Below are 12,335 nucleotides of genomic sequence, written 5' to 3' on the forward strand. Positions count from 1 at the left end.
CTCAGCTCATCAGTCTGCTCTCTGCACCATCAGGATTTTGGAGCCAGTGGCCCATGGACCATCGTGGGTTCCTGCAGTGGCAGCTCCAGAGCTCCATTTGGGGCTCAGCATGCACCCACTCTTCCCATGTGGGCAGCTGCCCATCCCAGGCCAGCCTTGGGAAGGATCGCTGAGCCCTCATTTTCGGCCCACTTTTGAGGCTTTCTCTTGGCCACGGACCTCCCTCCTCATGAAGACTGTGGCTGTCCCAGGGCCCAGGCCGTGTCCTTTTTGCTTGACCCTCTCCCCTGAGAGGTAGAAGAGGTTGGGTGGGCCTGGAAGCCATGTGGCCCCCTAGGGCCTGTGTGCCCTTTTGTAAAGCCTCTGAAGCAGGGGTTTTGCAGTCCCTGGGTCCTGGTATGGGGTCTCCTCTCCCTCTGCCTGACAGAATCTGATGGACATGGATGTGGGTCAATCCAGACACATTCTGGGCCAGCAGGGCTGTGAGGAAGCATCTGTGGAAAATAAAGTAGGCTGCTGCCTGTCACCTCTGTGACTGTATCCAACAGCAGCCCAGTGACAGTGCTGCCTGTTTCGTGACAGGCCTTGGCACCCAGGGACAGTAGCCAGAGGCTGTTTCTGGGTTGGCAAATTGGGAAGCAGAGAAAAATCTGGAGATACACTGGTGATTCATGACAAATGTGTAGTTGGGTTTTAGATGCTTTAGGATAGAAAATCACCTCCCCCATGGTAAAAGTAACATTTACCATGGAATGAGGGTAAGAGAACTGTTATTAACCACCAAATAAATTGGCCTGGAAAAGAGTGGGGCAAAAGTTGGGCACCCTGGTATGGATTAAGAGCCACAGCTTCCCTCCAGCCATTTCCGGCCCATTCTGCCTGATGAGATGGGGAGGGCTGGGCAGCAGGTAGGAGAGAGGACTCTCATTGCAGGCCCTTGATACAGGGCGCGGGTCTGCTCTTCAAGCCCCGAGCCCTTGGGAGGGAAGTGTTGGCGTTGGCAGCTTGGCTGTGGTCCAGCACTGGACCACAATGGATTCCTCGCTCTCCAGTGCAGCTGTGTTCCCTGTCCTGACCTTTAGTCCCAACTCCAGCTCCCCCTGCACCCTTTCCTCCACCATGGGCTCCCTAGTTTAAGTAGGAGTGGGGGGTAGCGGTGGAGTTAAAGCTATTTTCAAAATTTTGAAAAGCCAAATAGAAATGTTCTTATCATCAAATATCTTAGCTCTTCATTTGGTAATACCAATTCTTTTCCACTGACTGAAGATCTAATTGGCATTTATATTTTTCATTGTTAAAAATCCAAAAAGGAATGAACAGTTGGTAGGCATGGGGTCCAAATAGGGTGGACCCTTTCCTTTCTTGAGTTTGGAAAGAACCCCAAGGCTCAAGGACCCAATAAATAGTAATCTGTAGTTTCTGGAACACAGATTGACACTTGAAGCATTGCTGTGAGGCCACCACCATGGGCTGTGTGTGAGCCCAGGCACCAACTGCACCTGCTCCAGGACCGGACAGAGCTCACGAAAACCTTCGGTCATACTGCACTCCTGTACTAGCACAAACTGGGATCTGACTGGGACGCAGGCACAGCCTCCTGCAGGGCTAAAAGACCACTGCACTGTCATGAAAAAGGCCTTCAATCGTGAAAAGTCAAGAACTAGAGACCCAGGTTGCAACCTCTCTAAATAATAGCATCTTATTTAGAGCAATAATAGCATGCAAGGCCTTGCCACTTTCAAACCTTTTTATTTTTAGATAATTCACAGGCAATTTAAATAGATTACACAGGAAGATCCCGTGTACCCTTCACCCAGTTTCCCCATTGGTAACATCTTGCGTCTTCCAAAACTATAGTAGAGCATATACTAGGGTATTCATATAGTCAAGAGACAGAACGTTTCCATCTCCATAAGGATGCATCCTGTTTCCTTGTCACAATCACCACTTCCCTCCGGCCCCAGCCCCTCAACCCCTGGCAACTACTAATCTGTTTTCCACTTTTATCAACTCTCTGCTTTTAAAAAGGTCGTGCTTTTCTTATAACCAGAAGTGCACGGTGTCCAAAGTTAGATCCCGAGACTTTGCCCCGGACCCCGAGAGACGTGTTCTTCCTGCCGGAAGCAGGACACCAAAGCCCGCTCAGGACGGAGGCTCGGGGACGCTGGTGTCCCGGGCTCCGACGTGAGCTTGCGTCCCTGTCTCCTCGCTGCAGTCGCCTGCCGTGAGTTCTGGAGCCCGCCGCAGGAATGTTATCTTCGGTGGTTTTTATTTCACCTTCCTACTTATCTCAATACAATCGGCGTTTCAAACTCCAGAGAAAAGAAAACTGAATTGGCTCCAGGAGGCTCTCAGCACCGGGAGCTCAGGGAGCCCGGGAAGAGGGAGCTAAGCGGGGGGGAAGGTGGGCGGGACGGCCGTCTCCCCTCACTGGGCCTGAACCCTTACGCCCGCCCCGGCCACAGGAACTGCGAGCCCCTCGGGTGACAACTTCCGAGGGGGACCCCGTTGCTAAGGGCGTTGCCAAGGAGGGGCCACGAGGAGGGGCTCTCTTCCGGGAGGAGGGCAACGGGTAACCCGGAAGCGGTCCACAGTGCGGCGCTGTTTAAAGATGGCGGCGGAGGAACCTCAGCAGCAGAAGCAGGAGCCGCTGGGCAGCGACTCTGAAGGTACTGACCGAGGGAGGGCCGTCCAGCCTGGGCAAGCAGGGGCGGTGCCGGGCCTCCGGTTCCCGGGGAGCTGGGGGCGGGGCGGCCGGGGGCGAAGCGCACTGACGGCCCCTTCTTCCCCCGCCGCCGCCTCCCCTCCCCCTCACAATGGAAAGAGCCCCCGCCGCGACCCCCGGCCGGGCGGGCGGGGCGGGCCCAAGCCCGCGGCCCTTCCCCCTCGCGCGCTCCCGGGGCGGGGCCTGGGGCGCCCCGCCCCCCGCCTAGCCCCTCGTCCCCGGGCTCCCGGGTCCCGAGCCCTGCCATCCCCGTCCTTGCAGCCATGCCGAGGCCTAGGCCGGAGTTCGGCCGCCCGTGTTCTCCAGAGCAGACTGCGCCCGGGCGGGCGTCGAGTTACTCTGGGCTGCAGAGCACAAAGGACTGGGCGGCCACTGGGGATGCTGCGGGCGGCCGGGGGGGTGTGAGCAGCCGCGGGTGTGCCCTAAAAAGTGCAGCCTGCGTTTCCGGTAGAGCCCCCTCTTCTGGCCTTGTCGCCCCTTTCCGCCTGTCGGGGCATTGTTTTCTTAGACTTCTGAAGAGTTGGGCCTCTCAAAATGGTGCCACCTTCTCCTTTTTCACCCACGAGTTAGGCCCTGGGGACTGAGTAGGTCGTTTGGGTTGGAAGGACGGCCCCGTTGCAGGGCAGTGAAACGGGATCCGGGATGCTCAGGCCCCAAAGGATTGGCCTTAAAAGTCATTCAGCATCCCCCCCATTCTAACAGCACATTTGAGGGGCTGAGCACTGGGAGACCCAGGCCCCCAGAAGGGACTTGTTTAAGATCACGTAAGTTAAGAAAGAGCCAGGACCAGAATTCCTGCCTCCTCACCGGTGGCTGCTCAGAGTGGGGTCCCTGCCCAACTCACGGATGAACCCTTAACAGTATAGCTCTAAGGTACCACCTCCTCCTGACGTTTCAATGAGGGGAGGAACATGCTGGTATTAGCCTCCTTTTAGGAGGACGGAAGTTCTGAGTGAGGTGGCGGAGGAGAGGTATGGTGAAGAGCTCAGCCTGTGGAATTAGACCTGGGCTTGACCACAGGTCTTTCCTAGTTGTGACCTTGGGCAGATTCCTTCGCCAGTCTACATTTGTTCTTATCTGTAAAATGGGCACCATGAAGAATACCCAGGACAGCAGAAGGAGGAAGGGTGTGGTCTAGTAAAGTGGAGGCTTACAGGAAGCTCTCCTCCAGCTCAGGACTCCACCTCATCATACTTTCCCCAGGAGATCCCGCCTGGCCCGGGAGCATTCCCAGACTGCTGGGAGGTGATGTTAGAAAGCCAAGGGGATGGTAGGAGAGCTGCAGGAGCACACCTTGGGGGCAGTCACCTCTCCCCCTCATTTTAAAGATGAGGACGCCAAGGCCTGGGAGGGGAAGGGACTTTGCCAAGATCACACGGTTGGGGTGGAGCAGGGTGTGAGCCGCATGCTTCCAGAATCTACGCCTGCTCTCCTGGCTGCTCTTGTCTTCAGTCTGGCTGCCTGGAGTGGACATAGCCAGGACCCACTGCAAGCCTCGGTCTCTTCCTTCTTGCAGGTGTTAACTGCCTCGCCTATGATGAAGCCATCATGGCTCAGCAGGACCGTATTCAGCAAGAGGTGAGGGGCTGTGGTCATGGCCCTCTTGTGGGGACACATAGGCTGGGCCTGAGGCCTGTTGTTTATTTCTGCTTTGGAAGCGTTCTCCTCCAAGCTGTGCTAGATACTGGATGCCTTTGTGTGTGGGGGGCGTCACTGTGCCACTGGGTGACTGCCCAGCACCCCTGGTTTAGGTGTTCTGGCTGTTAGGTGTGGGACGGCATCCACCTGCCAGAGCATGATGGCCTCCCTCCCCTCTGCAGATTGCCGTCCAGAACCCTCTGGTCTCGGAGCGGCTGGAGCTGTCCGTCCTGTACAAGGAGTATGCTGAGGATGACAACATCTATCAACAGAAGATCAAGGTGGGAGCCTGGCCCAGGGGCCCGGAAGAGGCCTGGGGGCAGGACAGGAGCTTGCCTGCCTCAGACCTGCTCCTTGCTGGGCTGGCCTCCTGGAGGGGAGGGTGTTGGGGAGCCCTCTGGTTGCGGGTTCTTAAGTGTGCAAACTCGGGAATCAAAAGACCTCGGTTCATGCAGCAGCTTTATCCTTGGCAGAACCTTCAGTGTCTCTGAGCTGTGGGGTCCTTAGCTATAGAATCAGGGTGATGAAAGCATGGGCCCGTGGTTGTTGAGGGTGGTGGTGAGGTTGAGAGAGATGAAGGCTGTGGAGGCTGGAGCTGACACCTCGGGGGTGATCATCTCTGCTCAGTGCTCACTTTGGGGCTGAATGGGCTGGGGCTGTGTGGGGCCGGAGGGTAGTGGCAGGGGAGTGTCTCTCAGCCTGCCCCCGGGATCTTTGTGGAGAGGAGGCAGCAGCGGGGAAGGGGGCCTACAGACCTTTGTGCCAGGCCCTGCTGCATTTACAAACAGGTAAGTCCCTTATCCACTCACTTTCTGCTCTGTGAGCTGGCAGATTGAAATGTGACGGTGGATATATGTAAATAGTAGCCATTGGCACAGCCTGGGGTTTAGTAAATGTTACTTCTCCCTTCCCCCCTGAAAGAGCAGAGATGCTTAGAACCTTCCATCTGAAAGGAGGGACCTTTGGGGCTATCCATGTCAGGGGTTAGGCAGGTAACCCAGGTCATTAAAGGTGGTCAGGTGGTGAACAGCGGGCATCAGCCAGTAGCAGGAAGTGGAAGCACCCAGGGCAAGTGGGAGTGTCCATGCCTGTTACCCATTGTTGCCAGATCTGTTTTTCCAAGACAAGCCAGAAATTATTTTGATGTGAAATCTCCAGAGTCCTAACAGTTGACAGCTAGTTCAAATTGAAAATGTTGTGTGGAGCAAACAACACACTTGTAGGCCAGATCAGCTGTGTGTGGCTTGTGGTCTACTCAGACCCTTTGTTCAGGGTGTTTGTGATTTACCCAGGAGGCCTGTGGAGAGATGAAGGCACTGGCTCTGGAGCCTGACAGACCTGGGTTTGAGTCATGGCTTCACCACTTCCAGCTGTGTGATCTCGGGCAACACTGAGCTTCTTGGAGCCTGCGATCGCTCATCTGGGTGGAGAGGTCTCTGCCTTACAGGACAAGTGTGAGGTGTGAAGGAGACGGCAGTGGTCAGGTGTGGAGTTCAGTGCACAGCGCTCAGCCAGGGCTTAGGAAGGTGTGGGTCCTCCTCCCCATGTGCTGGGTTGGCGGAGTGGGGCCTCCATTTCAAGGCCTACCCGTCACACTTAGACCACCCGGCTGAAATCAACGGGGGCCTCTTGGGTTCTTCCCATCGAGTCATTCTGTCTGCGCAGGAGGTCTGACACCCCCACTCTGCTGTGCCTGAGCCCCTTTGCTCCCGGGGAGGAGCCTAAGCCTAGATGGCAGAGCCCAAGCGGAGCTGGGTGACGGTGAGCTCGGCCCCTGTGAGGATTAATGGACATGCCGTCAGCAGAGGGCCTGGCACAGTAAGCGCTCAGAAGGATCCTGGCAGCTATGGTAACCTCAGTGGTTTGGGCTCTGCAGTGGTAGGCGTGTGAGCTATTGATCTAACAGGTAGGAGCACATATTGTGGGCCAGGCGATGACCCCAGGACAAACTCCTGCCCTCATGAGGCTTACAGTTCCTACTGGACAGACAGTGAGCCGGGGTAACTAAAATGTCTGTCAGAGGTGCTGGGGGCTGTGAGGGAAGGGAAGCGGGGCAAGGAGCTAGGGAGTGCGAGGGTTTGCGGTTCTAAGGGGGTCAGCGACGCGCTCCCTGAGAAGGTGGTGTTGGAGTGAGGAACAGACAGGCATGGGAGTGGGGTGTGGCCCCGGGGCCGAGCAGTGCCCCTGAGGTCTGGGCTGGGGTGCAGCGTGGAGGCCAGTGTGACTGGGAGATGGGGAGCTGCGGCCAGAGAAAGGACTTAGAGGGAGATGAGTGTCAGCAGGTCTCTTGGGTTGTTCTGGGTAAGAACAGACTGAACAGAGGCAGGGAGACCTGAGTGGGAGCTTTGTGTTTATATGCTGATGGGTCTCAACCAGTAGCAAGAGGAAAACTGATGACGCAGGAAGAGGCAGAAGACTTCATGGGACAATGTCCTTGAGCCCAGGGGTGGGGACTGGCTCTGGCAGCAGCCTTGGACCCTCAGAGGGTCAGGAGGAAAGGCCGAGGGTGGATGTGTGGGTGGCGGCCGAGGGGTTCTCAGTGAAAATATTTGGAAAGGAAGCAAGGCCATCGGGAAGAAGGGTGGGGTTTAAGGAGAATGGAGAAGGTAAGAAGTAGATGTCGGAGCAGGGGAGGGTGCCCAGGCCAGGCAGCACTAATGGCCCACTCGTGTGGGTGGGTTTGACGGAAGAAATTCCATGGAGTTTGGGGAGGAAACCGGAAAAGATCACACAGAAATGGTACCTGTGAGGGAGGTAGCTCTGAGAAGGAGGCTGTTCCCCGCCCTGGGCTGCGGCGTGGAGCCCGTCCCGCACCCCCACCTTGACCAGTTTGCCCTGGCCTCGCGTGGTTTGAGGACTCTTCCCTGGAAAAGCTGCACTGGTCAAGGAGTGACTCACTCGCCCATTTCTATGAGTAGACAGCCCTGCAGGCCCAGGCACTGTGTTGGGTACTGGTGGTAGACACGGCAGTCGGGCTGTGACTGCTGTGCGTCCCCCACGGTTTCCTGAGGCTTTTGAGGCTCTCGACAGTGGGTCACGAAGTGATTCCCATCACCAGAATCAACAGCCAAGGATGGCAGGTGGCTGCTTGGAGCTCATCTCAGTTGCCACTGCTGTGGTGTGGCCTTTGTGGGGGCTCCTTGGCCTGCCTGGTTCTGGCCTGATGTTGACAGCACGGGGTGGGGCGGGGGCTACCTCTCTGCAGGACCTCCACAAAAAGTACTCGTACATCCGCAAGACCAGGCCCGATGGGAACTGCTTCTATCGAGCCTTCGGCTTCTCCCACTTGGAGGCGCTGCTGGAAGACAGCAAGGAGTTGCAGAGGTGAGGAGGGTGGGTACTTGGCACTGAAGGAGGTGGACCATGGTCCCATGAAGGGCTTGGGCTCCCTCCTCCCCCAGCTGAGGCCAGATGGTAGGCTGGGTTGCTGCTGGGGACTTCCCTTCTGAACTGGGGGTAAGGGCCAGCCTTGTCTGACGCTGGCCTCTGGGCGCCTGCTCTGCTGGCTGAGGAGCCCATGCTGGCCTCCCTTTCTCTCCCACCACCAGGTTCAAGGCTGTGTCTGCCAAGAGCAAAGAGGACCTGGTGTCCCAGGGCTTTACCGAGTTCACAATTGAGGATTTCCATAACACGGTGAGCCCAGCTGTCCCTGCCACCCACTAGGCCAGGGTGGAGGGTGTGTGGCCTGGCATGGCGGGTGGCCCTGCTCCTCCGTCATCTTGCCCTCTGTCCCCCTGGTGGCAGTTCATGGACCTGATTGAGCAGGTGGAGAAGCAGATCTCAGTAGCCGACCTCCTGGCCTCCTTCAATGACCAGAGCACCTCGGACTACCTGGTGGTCTACCTGCGGCTGCTCACCTCCGGCTACCTGCAGCGGGAGAGCAAGTTCTTCGAGCATTTCATCGAGGGGGGGCGGACTGTCAAGGAGTTCTGCCAGCAGGTACCGCCCCGCCCTACTTCTCAGACTGGGGGTCCTCGCTTTTCTCTCCCGCCGGTGGGGAGCCCCAGGGCTGGGGGAGGAGGTGCTGAGACCCAGGCCCTGACCTGTGCTGCAGGAGGTGGAGCCCATGTGCAAGGAGAGCGACCATATTCACATCATCGCGCTGGCCCAGGCTCTCAGCGTCTCCATCCAGGTGGAGTACATGGACCGCGGCGAGGGCGGCACCACCAACCCGCACGTCTTCCCCGAGGGCTCGGAGCCCAAGGTCTACCTTCTCTACCGGCCTGGACACTACGACATCCTCTACAAATAGGGCTGGCCCCGCCCGCCACTGCCCTGCTGCCTCCCCTCTGCCAGGCGCTAGACATGTACAGAGGTTTTTGTGTGGTTGTAAATGGTCATATTTCACTCCCTCTTCCCTGTCATACAACCTTCCATGTTTTATTAAAAGGGGATGCTGGTGGTAAGCCGCGTGTGCGTGTCCCTGCTCTGCTGCTGCCCGCCTGGCTGCTATGTGTCTGGCTGTCCGCCTTCCCCCCAGGTGGGTTCCTCTCGGCCTTTCGCCTGTCCAACACCCAAGCTCCCTACCAGCAGCAGTTTTGAGGGGCCAGGCCTCTTGGGGCCCATTCCTGGTTATTGGGGTCTGCTTCCTTCACGCCTCCCCCCTTCCCTCCTTAGCTGGCCCAGGGGTTTCCATGGAAATTTGGAAGTTCCTTAGGGATTTGCCCAGGGACCCAGGACCATCAGAGCTTCAAGCTGCTCCCTCATAGGCCCCACTGCCACCCTGCTTTCATGGCCAGGGCCCCAGATCCCAGCTGCCTGCCCTCCTGGCCTTGGAGTCCTGGGTGGAGAGGGCAGCCATGATGGTGTGGCCTGCTCAGGGCAGGTGGAGGAGCTAGGACATCCAGGTGCATCCCAGGCGGCCCCAGTCTGGTGGGGGAGGGGCAGCTTTCAAGCCTGTGCTTGGTCTAGTCCCCAGGTCCGGGCAGGGCTTGACAGGCCGCCATCCCCCTACCCACCCCAGGACCCCTGCCTGTGCCTGCTTTGCACCCCCTTTGCTTGGGCCGCGGTGTCTGCATTGCTTGCCTTTTTGCTTTCACCTCCTTTCCTCCCCCACCCTAGCACATGTGGGAGCTGGGCCCCCAGGCTGTGAGCTCCTTGGGGGCAGGCCCTTAATAAATGTGAAGTGCTGCTGCCCACCTCTGCCGTCTGGCCCGTGCCTCCCTCACCCGGCTCACTGAGAGCCCTCACCAGCCTCTGACCAAAGCACCTGCCCACCCCCTGGGCTGCCTCCCTCACCCCAGCCAAAGCTCGGACAGCAGGAGCTGCAACAAAGGTGGTCTTTATTAGGCTCCCGGGGGAGGGTCTGAAGGGCAGGATGGGGCAGCCAGGCCCAGGCACAGCTGCAGGCTTCGGAGACCTTTCAGAGCTGGGAGCGAGGTCTGGCAGGCCCCGGCGAGTCTGCGGGCAGAGCAGAGGTCAGAGGAGGTGGTGGGCTGTGGGCTTCCCTGGGCCTCCCAGGCTGCCGCCATGCGTGGGGGTGAGCACCGAGGGCGAGCGGGTGTGTTAGTGGGCAGTCACACAGCGGGCCAGGCCCTGCTTACCAGTCCTGGACAGGGTGGGCGGTGGGGTGCAGTCAGGCTGGAAGGTAGAGGACACTGAGAACCTGGCGCAGGGTGGGTGGGGAGGGGCAGGGGCTGGCCGGGGTGCTGACACCACAGCAGGTACATACCCACGGGGAAGTAGTGGGGGAGCCGCTGCAGGTAGATGTTTTCGTCCTTCTCCAGGAACACACAGATGATCAGCCGGTCCACCTGCACCAGGGCCTGCTCAGTTTGAACGGGAGCCACCCTCTCCCGAGAGGGTCCCAGTCTTATCACTGCCCCTGGTCGTGCAGGGTCACCTGCCTTGGCCTTGGGACATCCTTGACCCTGAGCTTAGAGCTAGGCTTTACGGGAGGGCTGCACTGTGTGCGCATTAAAGGAAACCGGCTAAGGGAAGGTGAGGGGATGCAGGAAGGGCTGGCATGGCCAGAGACCCTTGGGCCAAGGTACTCTGCACCCTTGCTCTCAGCGATGACTGATGGGGGCCGGTCAGCGGGGCCGGAATGCATCCCACTACCCCACCTCGTTCAGTCCCCTCGACTGGGCACGGGTCTCACCTTGTCCTTGTGCTGCTCCAGCCATTCGCGCAGCGCGGTCAGCACTACCTCGGCCGCCGCCTCGTTGGGGTAGCCTGGGGACCCGGCGAGAATGAGTCCGGGCTCTGGCCCGCCCCCTCGCGGCTCCGCGAATAGCCAAGCTCCCAATCCACTGCCCCTCCCCGCTCCGCCCCTCCCCGTGTCTAGGCCCGCCCACTCCGCCCTTCCTCCTTTAGAGGACCCCACTCACCAAACACACCAGTGGAGATGCAGGGGAACGCCTGGGAGGGGAGAGGAGAGGGGATGGGGACACCGTCACTTTCCGCCTCGGCCCCGCCCCGTCCCTCCGGGCCGTCAACCCCGGCTCTAGGCTTCTCTCGCCCCGCCCCCGGCGCTCTCACCGCCGAGCGGAGCCGGTGCTCCAGCAACAGGTCGAGGCTGCTCAGGTAGCAGCTGCGGAGCTCGGTAGCCTGGCTGGTGCTGGGCTCCCCGTGGGCAATGGGCCCCACCGTATGGATGACATCTGCAGGAGACGACGGGGTCAGGCCGGCCGGAGTCTCCCTGAGGTCCTCGGCTCTCCCCCTGCCGGCCTGGGCCCTGGAGGGGACAGGAAACGGGCCTTCTACCCCCCAAGTTCCGAGACTCCCCAGAGGAGGACTCCACCCATGTGGGTACACAGGTGTGCCCCGGAGCCCAAATCCACACCTCGATAGACACGGGCAGGCCCGCTCTGGGCTACTCCCCATGTCTGTGCACAATTTGTGCGCGAAGGCCCCGCCCCCTCAGTTCGCCCCTCCCCTTTTAGGTCCTTGCCCTTCCCCAGCCTCCACGGATCCCCCCTTCACCTGTTTCCTGGGGTGTACGAGGAGGGGCAGATCATGGAACTTACGGCTAAGAAGTGCCCCCTGAGGAGGCCCCCAGCAATTCTGTGGGGGTCTTATCATTAACTTCCCCAAATGACACAAAACGCCCTGTGTGCTCCCCACAGAGCTAGGGGATAACTGGACTCACACTTAGCTGGCAGCCGATAGCCGCCAGTGATCTTGGCCTTGCCGGTCTCGCAGTTCTGCAGCGTCCGGCACTCGTCGGTGAGCAGGGGCCCGGCGGCCCGGTGAATGCAGCCGTCCACTGCAGAGGAGGGGGAGTGAGCCATGGGCTCCCCGCGTTCCGCCCGAGCCCACATTACAGAGGAGAAGGCTGATGCCCACGACTGAAGGGTCCCAGTCCCCTCGGCTGTGTGGGACACACCCGGCAACACGCCTTTCTCCCGCGGCCTCCAGCCGCTAGCGTCACTGCCTCCCCACATTGTTTCCCATCTGGGGAAACCTGTCCCCTCCAGGACACAGAGGGGCCGCCGCGGACCCCGACGGGAAGAGACGCGGGGCGGCCGGCAGGGGGCGCGCCCAGCCCGCCCTGCTCTTTGCGGGCTGCGAGGCTGGGGCACTGCAGGGCAGGGGCCTCCCGGACGCCGAGGTCTCTAGGAGGAGGGAACCGCCACCCGCGCCCGGCCTGGGGGAAGTTCGTCCTCTGGGCTCCGCCGGGTTATGCCAGCCGACCCATGCACCCAATCCCAAGGCCGACCTCCCCAGGCGAGGCCCCTCGTGGCCGCGCAAGCTCTAGGATCCACTTTACAGATGAGGAAACTGAGGCCACTTAGTTACAAGAGGCAAATTGAGTCGGGCCTTGAGTCTGGTCTTCCAGCCTCTTCCCTGCTCCAAGGCGGGGAGGTGGGCGGGCGGGCTCCGGCTGCACAGGAGTCTCGGGTCTCCTTAATGAGCCGCCTCGTTAGCGAATCCGGCTTAATTGGGGCCGGGCCTGGGCTTGTTGATTCGAAGGTGGCTCCGGGACCTTGCCAGAGACCCTGGGGACCTGAGCCCAGGTAAACAACTTGGG

The 12,335-nt window shown here is 59.6% G+C and overlaps 2 protein-coding genes across 6 annotated transcripts in view; one reads left to right on the top strand and one right to left on the bottom strand.

The window, feature by feature from the left end:
- The first annotated feature begins 2,518 nt into the window (after positions 1-2,518).
- On the top strand, positions 2,519-9,501 carry OTUB1 (OTU deubiquitinase, ubiquitin aldehyde binding 1). Its single transcript, XM_019717852.3, has 7 exons — positions 2,519-2,669; positions 4,242-4,303; positions 4,546-4,644; positions 7,569-7,687; positions 7,912-7,996; positions 8,108-8,302; positions 8,418-9,501. Exons 1-7 carry the CDS (start codon positions 2,612-2,614, stop codon positions 8,613-8,615), a joined length of 816 nt encoding a protein of 271 aa, XP_019573411.1. The 5' UTR covers positions 2,519-2,611; the 3' UTR covers positions 8,616-9,501.
- Positions 9,502-9,628: 127 nt separating this feature from the next.
- MACROD1 (mono-ADP ribosylhydrolase 1) overlaps positions 9,629-12,335 on the bottom strand; it is a 144,030-nt gene continuing 141,323 nt past the window's right edge. For 2 of the 5 annotated variants that reach the window (XM_074336540.2, XM_019717847.3), the window contains 6 exons: positions 11,454-11,570; positions 10,844-10,965; positions 10,693-10,723; positions 10,464-10,537; positions 10,035-10,128; positions 9,629-9,763 (listed from right to left, as the gene is read on the bottom strand). In XM_074336540.2, coding sequence (XP_074192641.2) covers positions 9,726-9,763; positions 10,035-10,128; positions 10,464-10,537; positions 10,693-10,723; positions 10,844-10,965; positions 11,454-11,570 — 476 coding nt within the window. In that variant the 3' untranslated portion in view covers positions 9,629-9,725. Of the gene's footprint in view, positions 9,764-9,906; positions 9,944-10,034; positions 10,129-10,463; positions 10,538-10,692; positions 10,724-10,843; positions 10,966-11,453; positions 11,571-12,335 lie in introns of all 5 variants that reach the window. The other 3 variants (XM_019717849.3, XM_019717850.3, XM_019717848.3) reach the window with 3 other exon arrangements.

The sequence above is a fragment of the Rhinolophus sinicus genome, chromosome 14, assembly GCF_057876585.1.
Source record: "Rhinolophus sinicus isolate RSI-liver-muscle chromosome 14, RSI-T2T, whole genome shotgun sequence".
Taxonomy (NCBI): domain Eukaryota; kingdom Metazoa; phylum Chordata; class Mammalia; order Chiroptera; family Rhinolophidae; genus Rhinolophus; species Rhinolophus sinicus.

Coding starts and splice junctions, on each gene's coding strand:
- OTUB1 (XM_019717852.3), top strand. CDS start 2,612: ATGGCGGCGGAGGAACCTCAGCAGCAGAAGCAGGAGCCGCTGGGCAGC. Junction 2,670..4,241: donor GCTGGGCAGCGACTCTGAAG/GTACTGACCGAG, acceptor TCCTTCTTGCAG/GTGTTAACTGCCTCGCCTAT. Junction 8,303..8,417: donor TCAAGGAGTTCTGCCAGCAG/GTACCGCCCCGC, acceptor CCTGTGCTGCAG/GAGGTGGAGCCCATGTGCAA.